Raw genomic sequence first — 16,880 nt, 5'->3', positions numbered from 1 at the left:
CATTGGACTTTTGTCTTTTCTATATACAGTAAAGGAGAAAAAAAATGAACATGTTCTGTGTTGTCTTCCTGTTTTTCAAATGCTATAAGGCATACTTGATCTTAAATATTTTTTTTAGCATTGCATCTATATTTACAATTTAAGGGGTATAGTTCAGTGGGTGTTAAGCCAATGATCTCTCATTTAAGAGTTCCACAAGAGTTAAAGATACACTTTAGCAAAGGAATCAACTTGGCATTCAAATGTTTTACTTGTAGATACAATGAAAAATGCAGTGAACATATAGATGTGCTGAAAAATGGATTAGTCAGTTTGCTTTAAAGCCATAAACACTTGTAAAACAAAAATCCATTTTAAAGATTTCATTATTAAATTAATGGCATTGTCAGCTACCACCTCATGCTGGCTTGTGCTTCACTGCTACGAAGTGACAGATTGCTATGAACTGCTATGAACTGACAGACAGAGACATTATAAAAAAGATGTTGAGACTGTAGAAAGAGTGCAGAGAAGAGCAACCAAAATGATTAGGGGATTGGAGGCTAAAACATATGATGAACGGTTGTTGCAGGAACTTGGCATGGCTATTCTAGTGAAGAGAAGGACCAGGGGAGACATGATAGCAGTGTTCCAATATTTGAGAGGCTGCCACAGAGAGGAGGGGGTCAAGCTATTTTCCAAAGTACCTGAAGGCCAGACAAGGAATAATGCATGGAAACTGAACAAGGCGAGATTCAACCGGGAAATAAGGAGAAATTTTCTGACAGTGAGAACCAACCAACCAATGGAAGAGAAGTTGCCTTCAGACATTGTGGGAGCTTCATCACTGGAAGCTTTCAAGAAGAGACTGGACTGCCATCTATCAAAAATGGTGTAGGGTCTGCTTGGGTGGGGGGTTGGATTAGATGACCTACAAGGTTCCTTCCAACTCTGTTAATCTGTATCTATCTGCCTTGAACTGTGGGGAGGGAGAATGAAGGGGAAGCGAAAGTAAGTGCTGTTTCTCCTTAAAACAGGGGTCCCCAACCTGTGGTCCACAGCCCACTACTGGACCGTGGGCTAATCACCAGTGGGCTGTGTGGGGGGCCAACTGGTGTGCACGCACAGGGACCCACTCACGCGAGTGTAGTCATAGGCCCCTTGCGCGAGCCTCATGGGCGCTCACGGCCTCACTTGCACAAACATCACCGCGAACATCACGGGCACTCACATACGCTTGTCCCTTTCACAAAATCACCCGCTCTTTCCCCCCACCCCTTGCTCTGGGTCACCAACCTGGAAAGATTGGGGAACTCTGCCTTAAGACACTGCCTTAAGACACTTGGACAGACTGTCACAAAAATATCTTGCCTGAATCTGATTGGTGATACTGGGGTGGGCAATGGGAAATAGTTAAGGGAGACAAAAGTTGAATTTAGGGATTTTGACAGCCAATTCTCAGTTCTTTAATCAACTATACCTTTCTCAAAAAATGGAGCCGAGGATCATTTCTGTTTAGAGGTTTAAGTTGTGGCAAGTCTCACACTCTCAGTTTATTCCTCCTGGAGATGTCAGTTAATAATCTATTTGAGGTGTGTGTGTGAACATACTTCGCCTTTTTCCACATATTATTGAACCTCCATGCAATCCTGAAGCCTGATTGGCAGCAGACAGAAATGGCATAAAATGTTGTTTTATAAAATATAATAAAAATGGAGTGGTATTGAATTGAAACTAAGAATAAATGGTGATAAAATTGTAAGGTAAACACTTAACAAGAGGTTAGAATATTGTAAAAATTATTTTGATATGACTTGTATAAGATAAAGAAGAATAAAGATATGTTTAGAATTGTTATGCACACGTAAAAATGAGTGAAAGTGAATTTGAAACTAATTTTGGATAGATACAATGGATTTATATAGATGAAAATGTTAAATTTGAGGTAAAATTGGTTTTTTCTTAAGTTTTGAATTTCTTTTTTAACTTCTCTTTTTTTTCTTTTTTTGTTTATTTATAAAAGATGTAATGGAAATTGTGAATTGAGCTTGTGAAAGGAATGTAAGCGTGGTAACCATCTATGACCGGATCGAGATTTTTGCTCTTGAAAGTTATGTTTTTATGTTTAAATTTGAAAAAATAAATAAAAAATATTTACCAAAAAAAAAAAAATGACAGGGATCTGAAGTGGTAGAATGCAGTGCATTGCTTTAGACTGGATGGATGCTGAAAAAAAATTTGGCCAGCTAAAGAAATAATACAAAATAGCTCCATGAAAAATAATTTAAGAACTTTTTTCTCTCCCCTGTTAGGTTTTTTTTTTTTTAATGATTATTTGTAGTTTGATAAGAAGCATCAAGAAAATGGTATTCTGTTTTCACAGCAACCTGCCATCCCGTTACACAGTTAAATACTACTTTATTGACATTCATGAATTACAAATAGGAGAGGTGTAGGTAGGTAGAGACGCAGAGAAGCTAATCTCCATTTTCTAGGCTGTGGGCCTTCCTCATATGATTCTTCCAGTGTCAGCGGTTACTTGAGGTTTCTGCTTTTCCGGGCATTGCTAGGTCAACCACCGTTTCCTCTTTCCTGTATTTCTTTGCAAGTCATTGTGTGTTACAAAGATTTCCCCGTTTGTGTTCTGGAGAAAATAAGATTACACTTGCCAAGTGTAACATATGAGAACAATTTGAGTTTGCAGTACTTTTCTACTTCATTACAGGTAGCCCTCGACTTATGACCCCAATTGCCAAGTGAGAAATTTGTTAAGTGAGCTAACAAATTTTACGACCTTTCTTGCCACATTTGTTCAGGGAATCACTGCAGTAACACTGTTGTTAAGTGAATCTGGCTTCCCCATTGATTTTGCTTGTCAGAAGGTTGCAAAAGGGGATGGCGTGACCCTGGGACACTGCAACCGACATAAATATGAACCAGTTGTTGAGCGTCCGAATGTAAATCACATGACCGTAAGAATGTTGCAAAATGTGTGAAAAATGGTCATAAGTCACTTTTTTCAGTGCCGTTGTCAGTTTGAACAGTCAGTAAATGAACTGTCGTAAATTGAGGACTATCTGTATTATTAGCCCGTATATATCTCTTATGCATACACCCCATTCACACTCTTTGATAGAGGATTGCTATAACAGGTAGGATCTACAAGAAAATCCACCAGGTTCTAGACAGCCATGCCACTTCCTTTTCTAGGAAGTCCCTTTTCATTTCCTCCAGTTTTCTGTTCCCCTCTTGCTGATGTTCCTGGATCATGACTGGATTCAGTTATTATTGAGCTGGATTTGTCTTCTCTTCCTTAGACTGAGATTCTTCTAAATCCCCTTCTTCTGCTTGGAGAATGTCATTTTCACTCCCAAAGGATTCTGAGATGATTATTGATCTAGGTAAGAGATTTCTCAAGCTTGACAACTTTAATGTTGTCTGCGGAAATGTGGAGGTTCAGCTCCACACATCTTAAAGCTGAAAAACACTGGTACAGACCAGGGATGAAGTCCAGCAGGTTCTGACAGGTTCTGGAGAACCGGTAGCGGAAATTTTGAGCAGTTCGGAGAACTGGCAAATACCACCTCTGGCTGGTCCCAGAGTGGGGTGGGAATGGAGATTTTGCAATATCCTTCCCCCAGGAGTGGGGAGGGAATGGAGATTTTGCAATATCCTTCCCCTGCCATGCCCACCAAGCCGCACCCACCCAGCCACACCATGCCCACCAGAACCAGTAGTAAAAAAATTTGGATTTCACCGCTGGTACAGACGGTAACTAAATGGACCTTACTACATAAAGGCAATACCCAAGTACCACATGGCAAGGACAAAGAATATCACGTCTTGCCTATTGTGAGACACACGGCTGGTTTTTACTGGAAATGAAATGCTGAACTAGAAGACTCTTCAGCCATGCAGATTAGCAAGAAATTATCTATTTGGAGTGGAGCTTTCACATATATGGATTTAAAGTCAGGAATGCAGCTACCACCAAAATGGAGATCACTAAGCCAGATTTAGGGTGTAGGAACAGAGTAGGCTACCAAGATACAAAAAAAAAGGGAAGAGGCGAGCATGATTTTGGGGCCCGGTCCTAGGAAGGACAGGCTGCTACAGGGGTATAAGAGGACTTCCCCAGGTCAACGACAATGCATAGGCTATACAAAAGCTAGGTTAGAGATTCCCATCTGCCTCTTTGATTGTCTGCCTGGGAGATGCTTCTCTACTGAACGATGCTGAGATGCTGGTGGTCCATGGACAAAGCCTTTGAGAGCGGGGAAAATTGGAGGTCACGTTGTTCTGCTTTGCTGGGGAGAGCTAGGGAGAAAGGGAAGTAGGTTAGTTAGGAAACATATACTTCTGGTTTCATTTGTCTAAGATTACATCTAGCCGAGGTCAACGTGATGCTTCCAGATGTTTTCTGAAGTTCAGAAGTTATCAGTAGTTGTACCCATTCTGGCCAATGATGAGGAATGCATTATGTGTTGCAGTGTCAGTGGGAAGGTCATGGTTCCACATCCCCTTTTCTAAATGACCTTTTTCCCCCCTTCCTTCCTCTTCTGATCTCTAAAAACAGATTGGAAGGGGTTGTTCCTGGTCCTTTAATATGGAGAAAGACACAGCAGTTAAAGGAAGTTCAGTTGAGGGATGATTGAGGACCCAGATTGTTGGGGGCAATAAGCTGACTCTGTAAACCACTTAGGGAGGGCTGTAAAGCACTGTAAAGCGGTATATAAGTCTAAGTGCTAGTGCTAGTGCTATTCTGACCTAAGTGACCTTGATTTGTTGTCTAACCAGAGGTGGGTTTCAGCAGGTTCTGACCAGTTCTGGAGAACCGGTAGCAGAAATTTTGAGTAGTTCGGAGAACCGGTAGTAAAAATTCTGATTGGCCCCACCCCCATCTATTCTCTGCCTCTCAAGTCCCAGCTGATTGGGGAGGGAATGGAGATTTTACAGTATCCTTTCCCTGCCATGCCCACCAAGCCATGCCCACCATGCCATGCCACGCCCACCAAGCCACGCCCACAGAACCGGTAGTAAAAAAATTTGAAACCCACCACTGTGGCTAACCCTACAAGCTACATAGAAACTTACGGAATGGAGTTTGCACTGCGTTCATGAATCTATCAAAGAGATCGTTGGTAGATACTCGTCTCTGAACAATCAAGAAATTTCCAAGGAAAAAACAACCCTGATAGGGCAAGATACAAATCCCTCTCCCTTCTAACACTGAAGATGCTACCTAGTCTGGTAACAAAATGTCTATAAACAAACAACCAAGTTCTGAGAGCAGCAAGGATTTCACAATAAGAAAAATGAACTTGATGGATACAGATAGTCCTCAACTTACAACCACAACCGAGGCCAAAACGTCCGCTGCTAAGCAACACAATTAAAGTGAGTTTTGCCCCATTTTATGACCTTGCTTGCCACAGTTGTAAAGTGAATCACTGCAGTTGTTAAGTTAGTAACATGAATGTTATGTGAATCTGGCTTGCCTATTGACTTTGCTTCTCAGAAGGATGCAAAAGGTGTTCGTATGACCCCGGGACACTGCAACCGTCATAAACACATGTCAGATACCACGTGTCTGAATTTCGATCACGTGACCATGGGGATGCTGCAACAGTGGTAAGGGTGAAAAAATGGCCATAAGTCACTTTTTTCAATGCCATTGTGACTCTGAATGGTCGCTAAACGAATGGCTGTAAGTCAGGGACTACCAGTATATGCAAGAACTGTAATCTAGGCAAAAGATAAGTGGTTTACAGAGTCAGCAATATACTGACTCTGTAAACCACTTAGAGAGTGCTATAAAACGCTATGAAGTGGTCTATAAGTCTTAAGTGTTATTACTATTGCTAAAAGGGGCTGAAATTTTTTTTTTTTCCAGTTCAGAACAAGAGATAACTTTTGGAAGTCATGCAAATACCAGACACCTCCCCAGGGGGGAAATGCTCCCGGTTCGGACCGGTTCGGTTAAACCGGTAGCGATGACGGCCGATGGTTCGGAGAACCGGTAATGATGGCAGCTTGAGGCTCCGTCCACCTGCCTGGTCGTCATTACTTCCTGGTTTTAATCAGGAAGGAAGTAACCTGTTTTTTACCCTCTGTGCATGCGCAGAGGGTTGATGCGCGCTTGTGACGCGGTGCGTGCACTTCCAAACGGTAGGGAAAGTAAGTAGATTTCATCCCTGCACCTCCCTAATTCATTGAACTATAAGAAAGAGGAGATGTATATAGGTAGTCCTCTTTAAACAACCATTCTTTCAGCGAGTGTTCAAAGTCACAGTAATGCTAAAGAAAGGGGGGGGGGGACTTATGAAAGTCCTTGTAATTGGAGCCGTCGCAGCATCTCTGCTGTCTAGTGATCGCAATTCAAGTGCTTGGCAACCAAAATGCCCCAGCCATCCCACCAGATGGCTCTATCTATCTATCTATCTATCTATCTATCTATCTATCTATCTATCTATCTATCTATCTATCTATCTAGGCCCATCGCAAGGGGGAACTCTGAGCCGGTAAAGGAGAAATGTTCTTGGAAGGTTAGCGAAGGGCTCAAAGAAAGGGAAAGGGAGTGCGAGTGGGGAAACATGAAGACTTACTGGGGAGTTGGGGCTTGGCGGCGCCTCTGGGCGGCTCCGACGTGGGGCGCAGGTGATGACCGATGGTCGCATCTGAAAGATTGAGTCAGAGAAAGAAGTGAGGAAGGGAAGGGAAAGGAAAAGGAGAGGAGAGGAGAGGGAGAGGAGAGGAGAGGAGAGGAGAGGAGAAGAGAAAAAAAGGGCACTGAGCCGACTTACCTGCTGCAGCTGGGCGACTGTGAGGACGGGCTCCGAGACGGGCTCCTTTGGGGGGCATTTTTGTGCGCAGGAGGGCAGAAGCCCATGGGAATCCCTGCAAGTGGCAGTGCTGGAGGTGGAGACGCAGGACACGGCAATGGGGGCAACGGGGACAGATGCAGGAGGTACCACCTGGTCCGGAGAGCTGAAGAGGAAGAGAGAGAGACACACACAAAACCTGTTATCCATCGGCAGGAAGGCTTTCTAGCCTTCACAGAGCTGGATTCATTGCATTTTTCCTCCCCCCACCCCCCGGCATGGAATCCAAACCCAGAGGAAGGATGATTGCAAGAGAGAAAATAAGCAAATCGGTTAAGCTTTTTCCAACAGGGAGAGCTCTGGAACTGCCGGAGGGGTACAACTGAGGTGACTAGTGGGTTTTTAGAACCTATAATGCAATACCGTATCAGGTGGGTTGGGATTTCCTTCTGTGACTTCAGGGTCAGTCTCATCACTTGAGTAGTGGTAAGAAAAGTGCTTCTGAGCCATGTGCAGAATGTCATGTCCCTGCCAGGGTCTAACACCAAGGAGGCTTCATCTTGCAGCATAACATTGCTTATAACAGAGAAGCCTTTCCTGCTGTTGCTGTTGGGCATCACACTTCCTTATAAAACATTTGGTCAAGTGCAGGGGTTAAATGCTACCAGTTCGGGGCAGTTCACCTGAACTGGTAGTGAAAATGCTACTGGTTCACCTGAACTGGTAGTAAAAAAATGCTTTAAAAAGTAAATAAAAAAAGTTCCGAAGATCGCGCAGCACAGCTGATCCTCAGAACTTTTTAAAAACTTTTTTTTTAGCATTTTTTTTTACTACCGGTTCGGGCAATAGGTAGTAAAAAAATGCAAAAAAAAAAAAAGTTTAAAAAAGGTTCAGACAATCAGCTGTGACAATCAGCTGTGCCGCACAATCGTGGGAACTGGTTTTTTTTTTTTACTTTTTTTTTTTTTTTACTACCTATTGCCCGAACTGGTATTTTTGTGTAAAATGCGATAGTTTGTTTTTAAGGTTTCTGTGACTCTGTGAGGCTCCTGCTTGTTGCAAGGGCCATTTTGTGTGAAGTCCAGTTGCTTTTGCTTTGTGTGTGACTCAGTTGTGTAGCTTTTGTGTTATTTTTGTGTAAAGTGTGATAGTTGGGTTTTCCCAGTCATATGACCACCAAGCCACACCCACCCAGTCACATGACCACCAAGCCACGGCCACAGAACCGGTAGGGAAAATTTTTGAATTTCACCACTGGTCTAGTGGTTAAAGAACCAGGCTAGAAACCAGAAGAAGATCATTAGTTCTAGTCCTGCCTGCCCTAGGCATGAAAGCCAGCGGGGTGACTTTGGGCCAGTTCCTTTCTCTCAGCCCAGCCCAACTCACAGGGTTGTTGTTATGGAGAAAATAGGAGGAGGAAGGAGCATTAGGTATGCTTACTGCAATGTGGGTGTCAGTTTATTATTTCAGACACAAGATCGGTTTGGTTGCATTTGTGCACCAGAAAAGGAAAATGGGGTCAGGAGACCTCGGATTATAGCTCGGTGTTTCGATCCGGCAGCCCGTTAAAATGGATGCTACCTTTTAAAACAGAAATGGTGGGGAGGGTGATATTCAAAACAGAAAGGCCTATTTCCTCTCTTTGCACCCCCACCTCCTTCCAGTAATGGCCTGATCTTTGTACCAGGAATGATTTATATATATATATATTTGGAATGTATCTTCTAGAACAGGAAGAGAGGCCTGTAGGGTACCGGATGCAGACTTCTGCATTGTGTGTGTGTGGCTTTCACACCAGATTTTGCACTTGGTGTGGTGGGGACCTCAGCCCGAAAGGTAACGGGGCGGGGGAGCTAAGTCCAAAAAAGAGGAGTGGACCAGGAGAAATATTAAATTTGATTTAATTAAAATTAAATCCATTGATTTCATTGGGAATGATCACTCTGAATATATTTAATCATGTTCTTTTTGGGTCACCTTAAGAAAGTGATCCGTTCTTGGCAACTTTTAAATAGGCTGTGTGTTGTGTTCGGTTAATACTGTGGAATTTCAAGGTGTGCTCTTCTACCTTAAAATAAGATAAGCCCCTTAGTCTATGAATCAGTTCCCAGAATAGTTTTCTAGCTTAAAAACATGGCTCATATCCAACCTGTCGGTCTCTTTTAGTTTCCCCTCTCCATTAATATAAAACAAACAGAAGTGAAATGAATCTAAGATAGCCTACATATTTTAATCTCTTATATTATTCATGAGAAATTGAAGTTAAGAGATTAATGACTCACCCAGTGCAACCGGATTTAAAATTCACAGTGTGCCATTTAAACTGGAATGTTATTAAACTGGAAACATTTGCCTCCAGACAACGGCTATATATCAATTGGACGTTAGAATTTTAAACTTTTGAAAGGGAAAATAATGCCAGGTTTGCTAAAGCGGGACCTTTTGCAAAGAAAACCCAGTTCAACCTGGTTCAACCCAGTTCTGTGTTTTCTGAAATAGAGAAAGGATGCGTGGATTTGGTCCCTCTGTTTGGAGACATGGTCGCAGGGGAATTTATTCAGGGGCACTTCAGTATCTTACCAGCTATAGCAGTGATGGCTAACGTTTTTGCCATCGCGTGCCAAAAGCGGGGTGCGCGTGCCCACACCCATAATTCTATGCACCCCCCCGGAGGCCCTCTGGAGGCTGGAAACTGGGACTGGAAGTCGGCAAATGGGCTGTTTCCAGCCTCCGGAGGGCCTCCGAGGGAGTGGGGAAGGCCGTTTTTGCCCTCCCCAGGCTCCTAGAGAGGCTCTGGAGCCTGGGGAGAGCAAAAAATAGGCCTTCCCCCAATCCCCTAGGCTCTCTGGAGGCAGGAAACAGCTTGTTTCCCTACTTCTGGTGGGCCCAGAAGGCCCAAAAATCAGCTGGCCGGTATATGCATGCTCGCCAGAGCTGAGTTCACATGCCCACTGATATGGCTCTGCGCGCCACCTGTGGCACGCATGCCATAGGTTCGCCATCATGGAGCTATAGAATAAAAGAGAGGGTGAAGGAATTTCTAGCTAACAGCTGGAAGTCAACTATTCTAAGACTTCTCCAGAAATTCTGCTTTTCAGATAAGAAAAGACTAATACAAAGCCAGGTCTGGAGTCACTGCCTAAAGAAAGAAGCCTCTTAAAACAGGAGTGTCTCTTTGAGAAAGGAGAAGAAAATGAAATCAGATTAGCGGGAACCCACTATCTTAAAGAGCCAGGAGCATCAGGGAATGACAAAGCCGTATATTGGCAGGTTGTGAAGTGACTGGCATAAAAGGGAGTACAGGGAGTCCTCGACTTACAACAGTTTGTTTAGTGACCATTTGAAGTTACAATGGCACTGAAAAAAGTGATTTATCACCATTTTTCACCCTTATGACTGTTGCAGCTTCTACATGTTCACATGGTTTACATTTGGATGCTTAACAACTAACTCACATTTATGACAGTTGCAGTGTCCTGGAATCATAGTGATCCCCTTTTGGGACCGTCTGACAAGCAGAGTCCATGGGGAAACCAGATTCACGTAACAACTCGGTTATTTATTTAGCCACTGCAGTGATTCACTTAACAAATGTGGCAAAATAAATCGTAAAAAGAGGCAAAACTCACTTTTTTTTAAAAAAAATTTGATTTATATGCCGCCCTTCTCCGGAGACTCAGGGCGGCTTACAGTGCGTTAAGCAATAGCCTTCATACTTTTGTATATTTTATACAAAGTCACCTTATTGCCCCCACAAACTGAGTCCTCAATTTACCTACCTTAGAAAGGATGGAAGGCTGAGTCAACCTTGAGCCTGGCGAGATTCGAACTTACTTTAATTGCAGACAGCTGGTGTTAAATTACAGTGTTTTGTCTGCAGAGCTATCCAGGCTCTTAACAAATTTGTCACTTAGCAACAGCAATTTTGGGCTCAATTGAGGTTGTATGTTGGGGACTATCTCTATGTGTCTTCATCAGTGGTGGGTTTCTACCAGTTCACCCTGTATCCGTGAACCGGTAGCAGCGGTGGCGACAGGAGGCTCCGCCCACCCGCCCGGACGTCATCACAAAGGTCTGCGCTACGCGTGCGCAGTCACAGTTGCAAACCAGTAGCAAAGGTAAGTGGAACCCACCACTGGTCTTCATGTAAGAGGATGAGACTTCCCCAGCGTTAATGCTACTATAGGTGGAAAAAATTTCTAAGTGATAGGAAATAAATCCAGAATAAAACTGTGTCCCCAATAGGAGATTTCAACTTTTGGGTAGCTGAGTTGTAAGCCAGGACATTTTTAGCCTAAATCTTGTACTGTTCTTGCGAACTCCAATAGTGAACTCTCAAAATAGGTATGCTTCTTTATGGATTTTCCCCTCAATGGTGTTTCTTTGTTTCTTACCCCCCTCTCTTATAATAAAAGGCATATGTTTCATCAAGTCCCTCGTCTTTGTCCTCTCTATGCAATATAGAGATGATACCATTGAGCTACCTTGCAGGGTGGTTATACGCAGAAAGTAGAACAGAACCTCAAAGCTTGTCATTCTTCAATGCTAAGATTGTCCCTGGGGCGGATTTTCTCCTAGGGTTACACTGCCCTCTACTGAGCATACTCAGTATACTCACTCAGCTGCAATAGGCCGGCATGACAATCGCCTGACTTTGGATGCTTTCTGTCCCTCAGGGATTCTTCTCACATCCAGGCTGGCCTTCCGCTTGATCGGACAGGTGGGCAGACGGTAGGCTGGGAGGCGGTGGAACCTCTGCTCGTTCTCAAAGGAAGAGTGGCCTGGCAAGAGGGAAATAGGTTGGCAGCTGAGAAAAGTGGAGAAATCTTGGTGTGTGTGTATTTATGTATGTGGGGATACCATTGTATTTCAGTTCTAGGAAAGGCTGCGAGCAAGGGCTAAATTGGAACTTTTGGGCGGTGTTTTTAAACATTCAATTGATGTTACGAACGTCATCCATTGTTTGAAAAGACCATGTTAGGCATTGATATATTAAGGCCTTAAAAATAGCCCACTTGGTTAAAGATTTGTGAGTTCATTCAGATAGTCTTATTCAGTTATTATTTTTATTTTGTATTTTACCATGTTAATAAACAAAATTATATATACATATACACACACATCTATCTATCTATCTATCTATCTATCTATCTATCTATCTATCTATCTATCTATCATCTATCTATCTATCTACCCATCCAATGGTAGGATTCAAATTTTTTTACTACCGGTTCTGTGGGCATGGCTTGGTGGGTGTGGCAGGGGAAAGATACTGTAAAATCTCCATTCCCTCCCACTCCAGGGGGAGGTTACTGCAAAATCCCCATTTCCTCCCAATCAGCTGGGACTCGGGAGGCAGAGAATAGATGGGGGCGGGGCCAGTCAGAGGTGGTATTTACCGGTTCTCTGAACTTCTCAAAATTTCTGCTACCATTTCTCCAGAACTGGTCAGAAGTTGCTGAATACCACCTCTCTATCTATCTATCTATCTATCTATCTATCTATCTATCTATCTATCTATCTATCTATCTATCTATCTATCATCTATCTATCATCTATCTATCTATCTATCTATCTATCTATCTATGTATCTATTTATCTATCTATCTATCTATCACAGGAAAAAAAGCTTTTCTGCAACTCCATCTTATTGTCCTTCATTATTTTTTGTTCTGGTAAGAAAAAGTAATAGGAAAACAATGGGAAAACAGGTTCATGTGGACCTTGAGAAATTTGAGGCAGGCAGCTGCATCGAAAAAGCTTCCTCCTAAAACATTTGATTTTCCAAGCAGCACCGGAGAATGAAATGGTGTCAAAAATAACAAATGGATATCATTTCATTTCAGTTCCTGTCAAAGGAAATTAGGTATTTCTGGCATTTATTGCTTTTGACATTAGGTGTTGAACTGGGTGTGCAGGAAACAAAAAATGTCAGGTCCTGCCATGCAAGGAGCTATTCCTAATGTTCTACCTGTCTCTGTTCCCAAAGGTCCTATTATTTCTGGAATAGACATTTCATTAAACTGTCATAGATTGTCTCTCTCCCCCCCCCCTTACTTTGTTGAGGCTATATAGCCAATCTAGGATGATTACCATCACCTTTACTAAGTTTCCCGACAATGTTGTAAGGGCTGGACTTATATGAGGGTAGCTCAAATAAACACCAGACTGAGTCAGGGGTCCCCGTTTTCATCCTGAGTAACCCAATGCTTTCACCCTGTTTTAAAAGTTCCCTGAAAAACACAGCCAAAACAAGTGTAAAGTTTTTTCATGGCATGCATTTATCTTTAACTCAGGCCAGACCTTCTCAATATTTCCCGTCAGCTTAAACTCAGCTCCAGTTCCAGCTGTGAACTAGAAATTCTATCCTTTCCAGAGATCAAATTTAATTTAATTTAATTAATCATATTTCTATGCCGCCCAACTCCCAAGGGACTCAAATCATGTCTTTGATTCGTGTAGCGTTAGGCAAGCCATATTTTCAGCTTTTCTGTCCTGCTCCCAGTATCTAGCGAGAATAATACTAAAGTATGGTGTGCGATGGCAGGGGTCCCCAACCCCCGAGCCGTGGCCCACTACTGGGCTATGACCTATTTGGAACCAGGTTTGCGCGAGAGGTGGGCTGGGGCGCACACTCATGCACGCCAGCCCATCGCACGAGTGGAGCTATGTGTGCATAAACACCAGCCTGCTGCTTGCATGCCCAGTTTCCCTCTCTCCCCAGCTGGCCCACCAAGCCGCGAAGATTGGGGACCACTGGCTATAGTATGGAATGGCATGGTATAGTATGGTATGGTATGGTAAAAATTTATTATGTTATGACTATATGGGCATGTCCATGTAATTTTTTTGACTATAATATTTAAATGATTCACTATTGCTTTCATCCACAATGTTGTTGTTTTTTTGATTTCCCAGTCTAGTCTATAATTTTGGGATTACCTTTTGGTCTCTGATCCAAATACCAACCAATTCCAAGCTCGGTTAGATTTCAGGGATCAGCCAAGATCAGCTACCGTGTTTCCCTGAAAATAAGACCCTGTCTTATATATTTTTTTGAACCCTGAAATAAGCACTTGGCCTTATTGCCATGAGCTCAAAAGCCCGATTGGGCTTATTATCAGGGAATGTCTTATTTTGGGGGAAACAGGGTAGATACTTCTCTCTGCTATAGGCAATATTGTCAGACTTACTACAATAATGCATTGAGGGAAAATGCCATAATTGCCCAAGTCCTTCCTTGTTTGTTTGGACATGGTCCACTGATCTAACTGTTGGTTTGTTCAGGCAGGTAGGTTCCTCACCTGCATGCTAAGGAGATCTAATGCATTTCTTGGCAGGCTGAGGCATACACTTTCCCCGAATCCCTAAATTGGCCCTCCGGGAAGATGTTTAAACTGAACTTTTCTGCCCTTATTAAAATAGGTGGCATAATCGCTGTGACGAATGGCTCCTGTTCAGACAAGTTTGGTATGGCATTTGACACACATTTATAAGAGGTGCATCAGGACGTGCGTGTGGGATTTGCTAATTAGCAGTGAACTTTGGCCTATTTGTAGGCCAGGTTTCCTTTGTTTCAAAGAACTGGGTGCCTGGGTTGGTGGAAATTTGGAGAGAGAAAAAGAGTAATTTTGGAAGAGCCCTTTGGAGCCGCAGAGGCTGAAGTCCACAAACAAAACATCATGTACTGCGAGATCTGGCTAGGTGGCTCAATGGCTAAGATGCTGAGCTTGTCGATCAGAAAGGTCGGCAGTTCGGTGGTTCGAATCCCTAGTATAGTTGTCCTGCGTGAGCAGGGGGTTGGACTAGATGACCTCCAATGTCCCTTCCAACTCTGTTACTGTTATCTTCACTTGGGGGCACTTGCTTAGGCATGTCTCAAATGGTGGGATTCTTCAATACTTGTTTTCCCTTCTACAGATGCTAAATCTGAATGGTTTCATTTCCGCAGCGAGAACCCCCCAAAACCATTATTTTCATTAAGGGTATATAACAGTCGTGGGATTCAAGTAATTTAACAACTGGTTCTCTGCCCTAATGATTTCTTCCAACAACCAGTTTGCCAAACTGCTCAGAAAGTTAACAACCGGTTCTCCCGAATTGGTGCGAACTGGCTGAATCCCACCACTGGTATATAAGAACCAAAGCAACATCAAAGAAAGACAACCTTGAATTTAAAATTATTAACACCTTCTCAACCCTTATCAAAAGGAAGTTTACTCAAACCCCCCCCCCCCATTCATCTGTTTTCATGGTCATATCTTAACAGAATTCTTCCAATTTAAAAATAAATTCCTGAGGGAAAATACCTCTTCCTTTCTGCTAAATATAGCATTACATGTTCTCGCCCGAAGATTCAAATGTTAGCCGTGCACAAAGTAACCCATGGGACTGACTAGAACTGCAAGGGTGACAAAGAAGCTGGAGATCTAAAAGTAAACACGATGAGGTTGAAAATAAATCAATGTGAATGAAAGCAAACACATTCACATTTGGATTAGGCGTTTGAGGCGGTTGCATCTCCCACGATGATTGTTTTGGCTTAGAGGGTGAAAAAAACCTTGACCTAATTGGAGTGGGATGGAGACTGGGTTTGGCTGCTTTATGGAAGGGGACAGGTTTTGGTGGCAATGGATGGTATTTTAAGGTAGGATAACACTTGGTCCTGTGGAGGACCAAGGGTGCTAGAAACGCAGAGTGTTGGTCGAAGAAGGCCCGCTGGAGCCTCATGAATGAATTTTCATGCCCTGGGGGAGATTGTCAAGCTGTATTGTGCAGGAGTAACAACAGCTGCTATTCCCATTCAAACTGGACTTTCCTGATCTGATTGATCTTCAGATTCTGGATCACCCAGATTCAACGAAATGCACACACACACACACACACACACACACTTGAATCATTCTATCCCACTGCCCTCTGGGAATTAAGGAGAAGGCTGAGCATTGGAATGGACAGATTCGGATGGCTCTTACTTTTCCATTAATAAAAGTCTTTGCCCCCCCCTCCAATAGCGACATTTGATTCCTGAGCAGATGCCAGTTCCATCCTAAACTATTCATTCAAAGCCTGAAAATTGCCAAGCATCATAGAAGAAGGTGCGGTGGGGGGGGGGGGGAAGGTTTTCAAATACTCACCTTCCAAGATATAGACTTTGAATCCACTGCTGATCCCTGTGGTGTAATGAAAATCAGCCAAGGCCATCACTGCTGGGGGAAGGGACTGTCCACACAGGATGGATGCTGACCCCAGACAATTGCAAGAATATTAACTCTGCTGCAGAATGGGGGGTTACCAAGGAGGTGGCCCCCAGAATCTAAATGTTTCAGACCTTCTTATGCTCACGAAGCAGGGACCTGGGGAATTTCAGCCCTAAATCCTTCTTTCTTTCTCTTTCTTTTTCCCCTCCTACCCTTCCTGCTTTGAAAGCGTCTCCTTTCTCCAGACAAGCAAGGGGATCACCAACTACCTGGACCCTGCAGGTTGTTCTTTCACAGAAGTCACACACCCTTGTACCGCGTGCCACTTCCCTTCATGAACTTCTGGAGTGTGCCTCTGAAGGGGCGGGGCTTCAGTTGGCCAGCCACAACAGGCCCGACACACGCCTCTCCGAGCCTGTTAGCCCCCTCTGGGCAAGTGCGTGTGCCTGGATTGTGTCACTCCCTTGCAGTGTGTGTGTGTGTGTGTGTGTGTGTGTGTGTGTGTCTGTGTGTGTGTGTGTGTGTATATTTGTACAGGGTGGGGTTGGAATGGAAGTAAAAGGGAGAGACAGGCATGGTGAGAGTCCAAAAGGAGTAGGAAATATTGGCTCTGCTAGGGAACATGTGTGATCAATTTCAGAGGAATGATCTGCATTTAAAGGTTCATTGCTGACGAAGAGAGAGAAGAAAGGAACTGACAGAAGAGCTGTATTATTTGGGGGAAGATTTGCTAATCTAGTATTGGTGGTGCTGACGATAACTATTTTATTTTATTTTATTCATCGCTTTACCATACATCAATAATCCAGTAAAACAAAATATAATGGAATAATTTTGCAGCCACTTCATTTCATTTTTATATTGCTTTCTTTATATTAAT

At 43.2% G+C, this 16,880-nt stretch overlaps 1 protein-coding gene across 1 annotated transcript; it reads right to left on the bottom strand.

The window, feature by feature from the left end:
- Positions 1-2,380: 2,380 nt before the first annotated feature.
- LOC117675395 (uncharacterized) lies at positions 2,381-16,596 on the bottom strand. Its single transcript, XM_034433971.3, has 5 exons — positions 15,938-16,596; positions 11,419-11,581; positions 6,783-6,966; positions 6,585-6,656; positions 2,381-4,296 (listed from the first exon to the last, which is right to left on the bottom strand). The coding sequence occupies exons 1-5, from the start codon at positions 16,002-16,004 to the stop codon at positions 4,153-4,155; spliced, it is 630 nt and encodes a 209-aa protein (XP_034289862.2). The 5' UTR covers positions 16,005-16,596; the 3' UTR covers positions 2,381-4,152.
- Between the last annotated feature and the right edge of the window lie 284 nt (positions 16,597-16,880).

This window comes from Pantherophis guttatus, chromosome 2 (assembly GCF_059756535.1).
Source record: "Pantherophis guttatus breed Tessera chromosome 2, ASM5975653v1, whole genome shotgun sequence".
Taxonomy (NCBI): domain Eukaryota; kingdom Metazoa; phylum Chordata; class Lepidosauria; order Squamata; family Colubridae; genus Pantherophis; species Pantherophis guttatus.
Note: the sequence above shows the minus strand (reverse complement) of the source record. Positions and strands in the feature narration are given on the sequence as shown.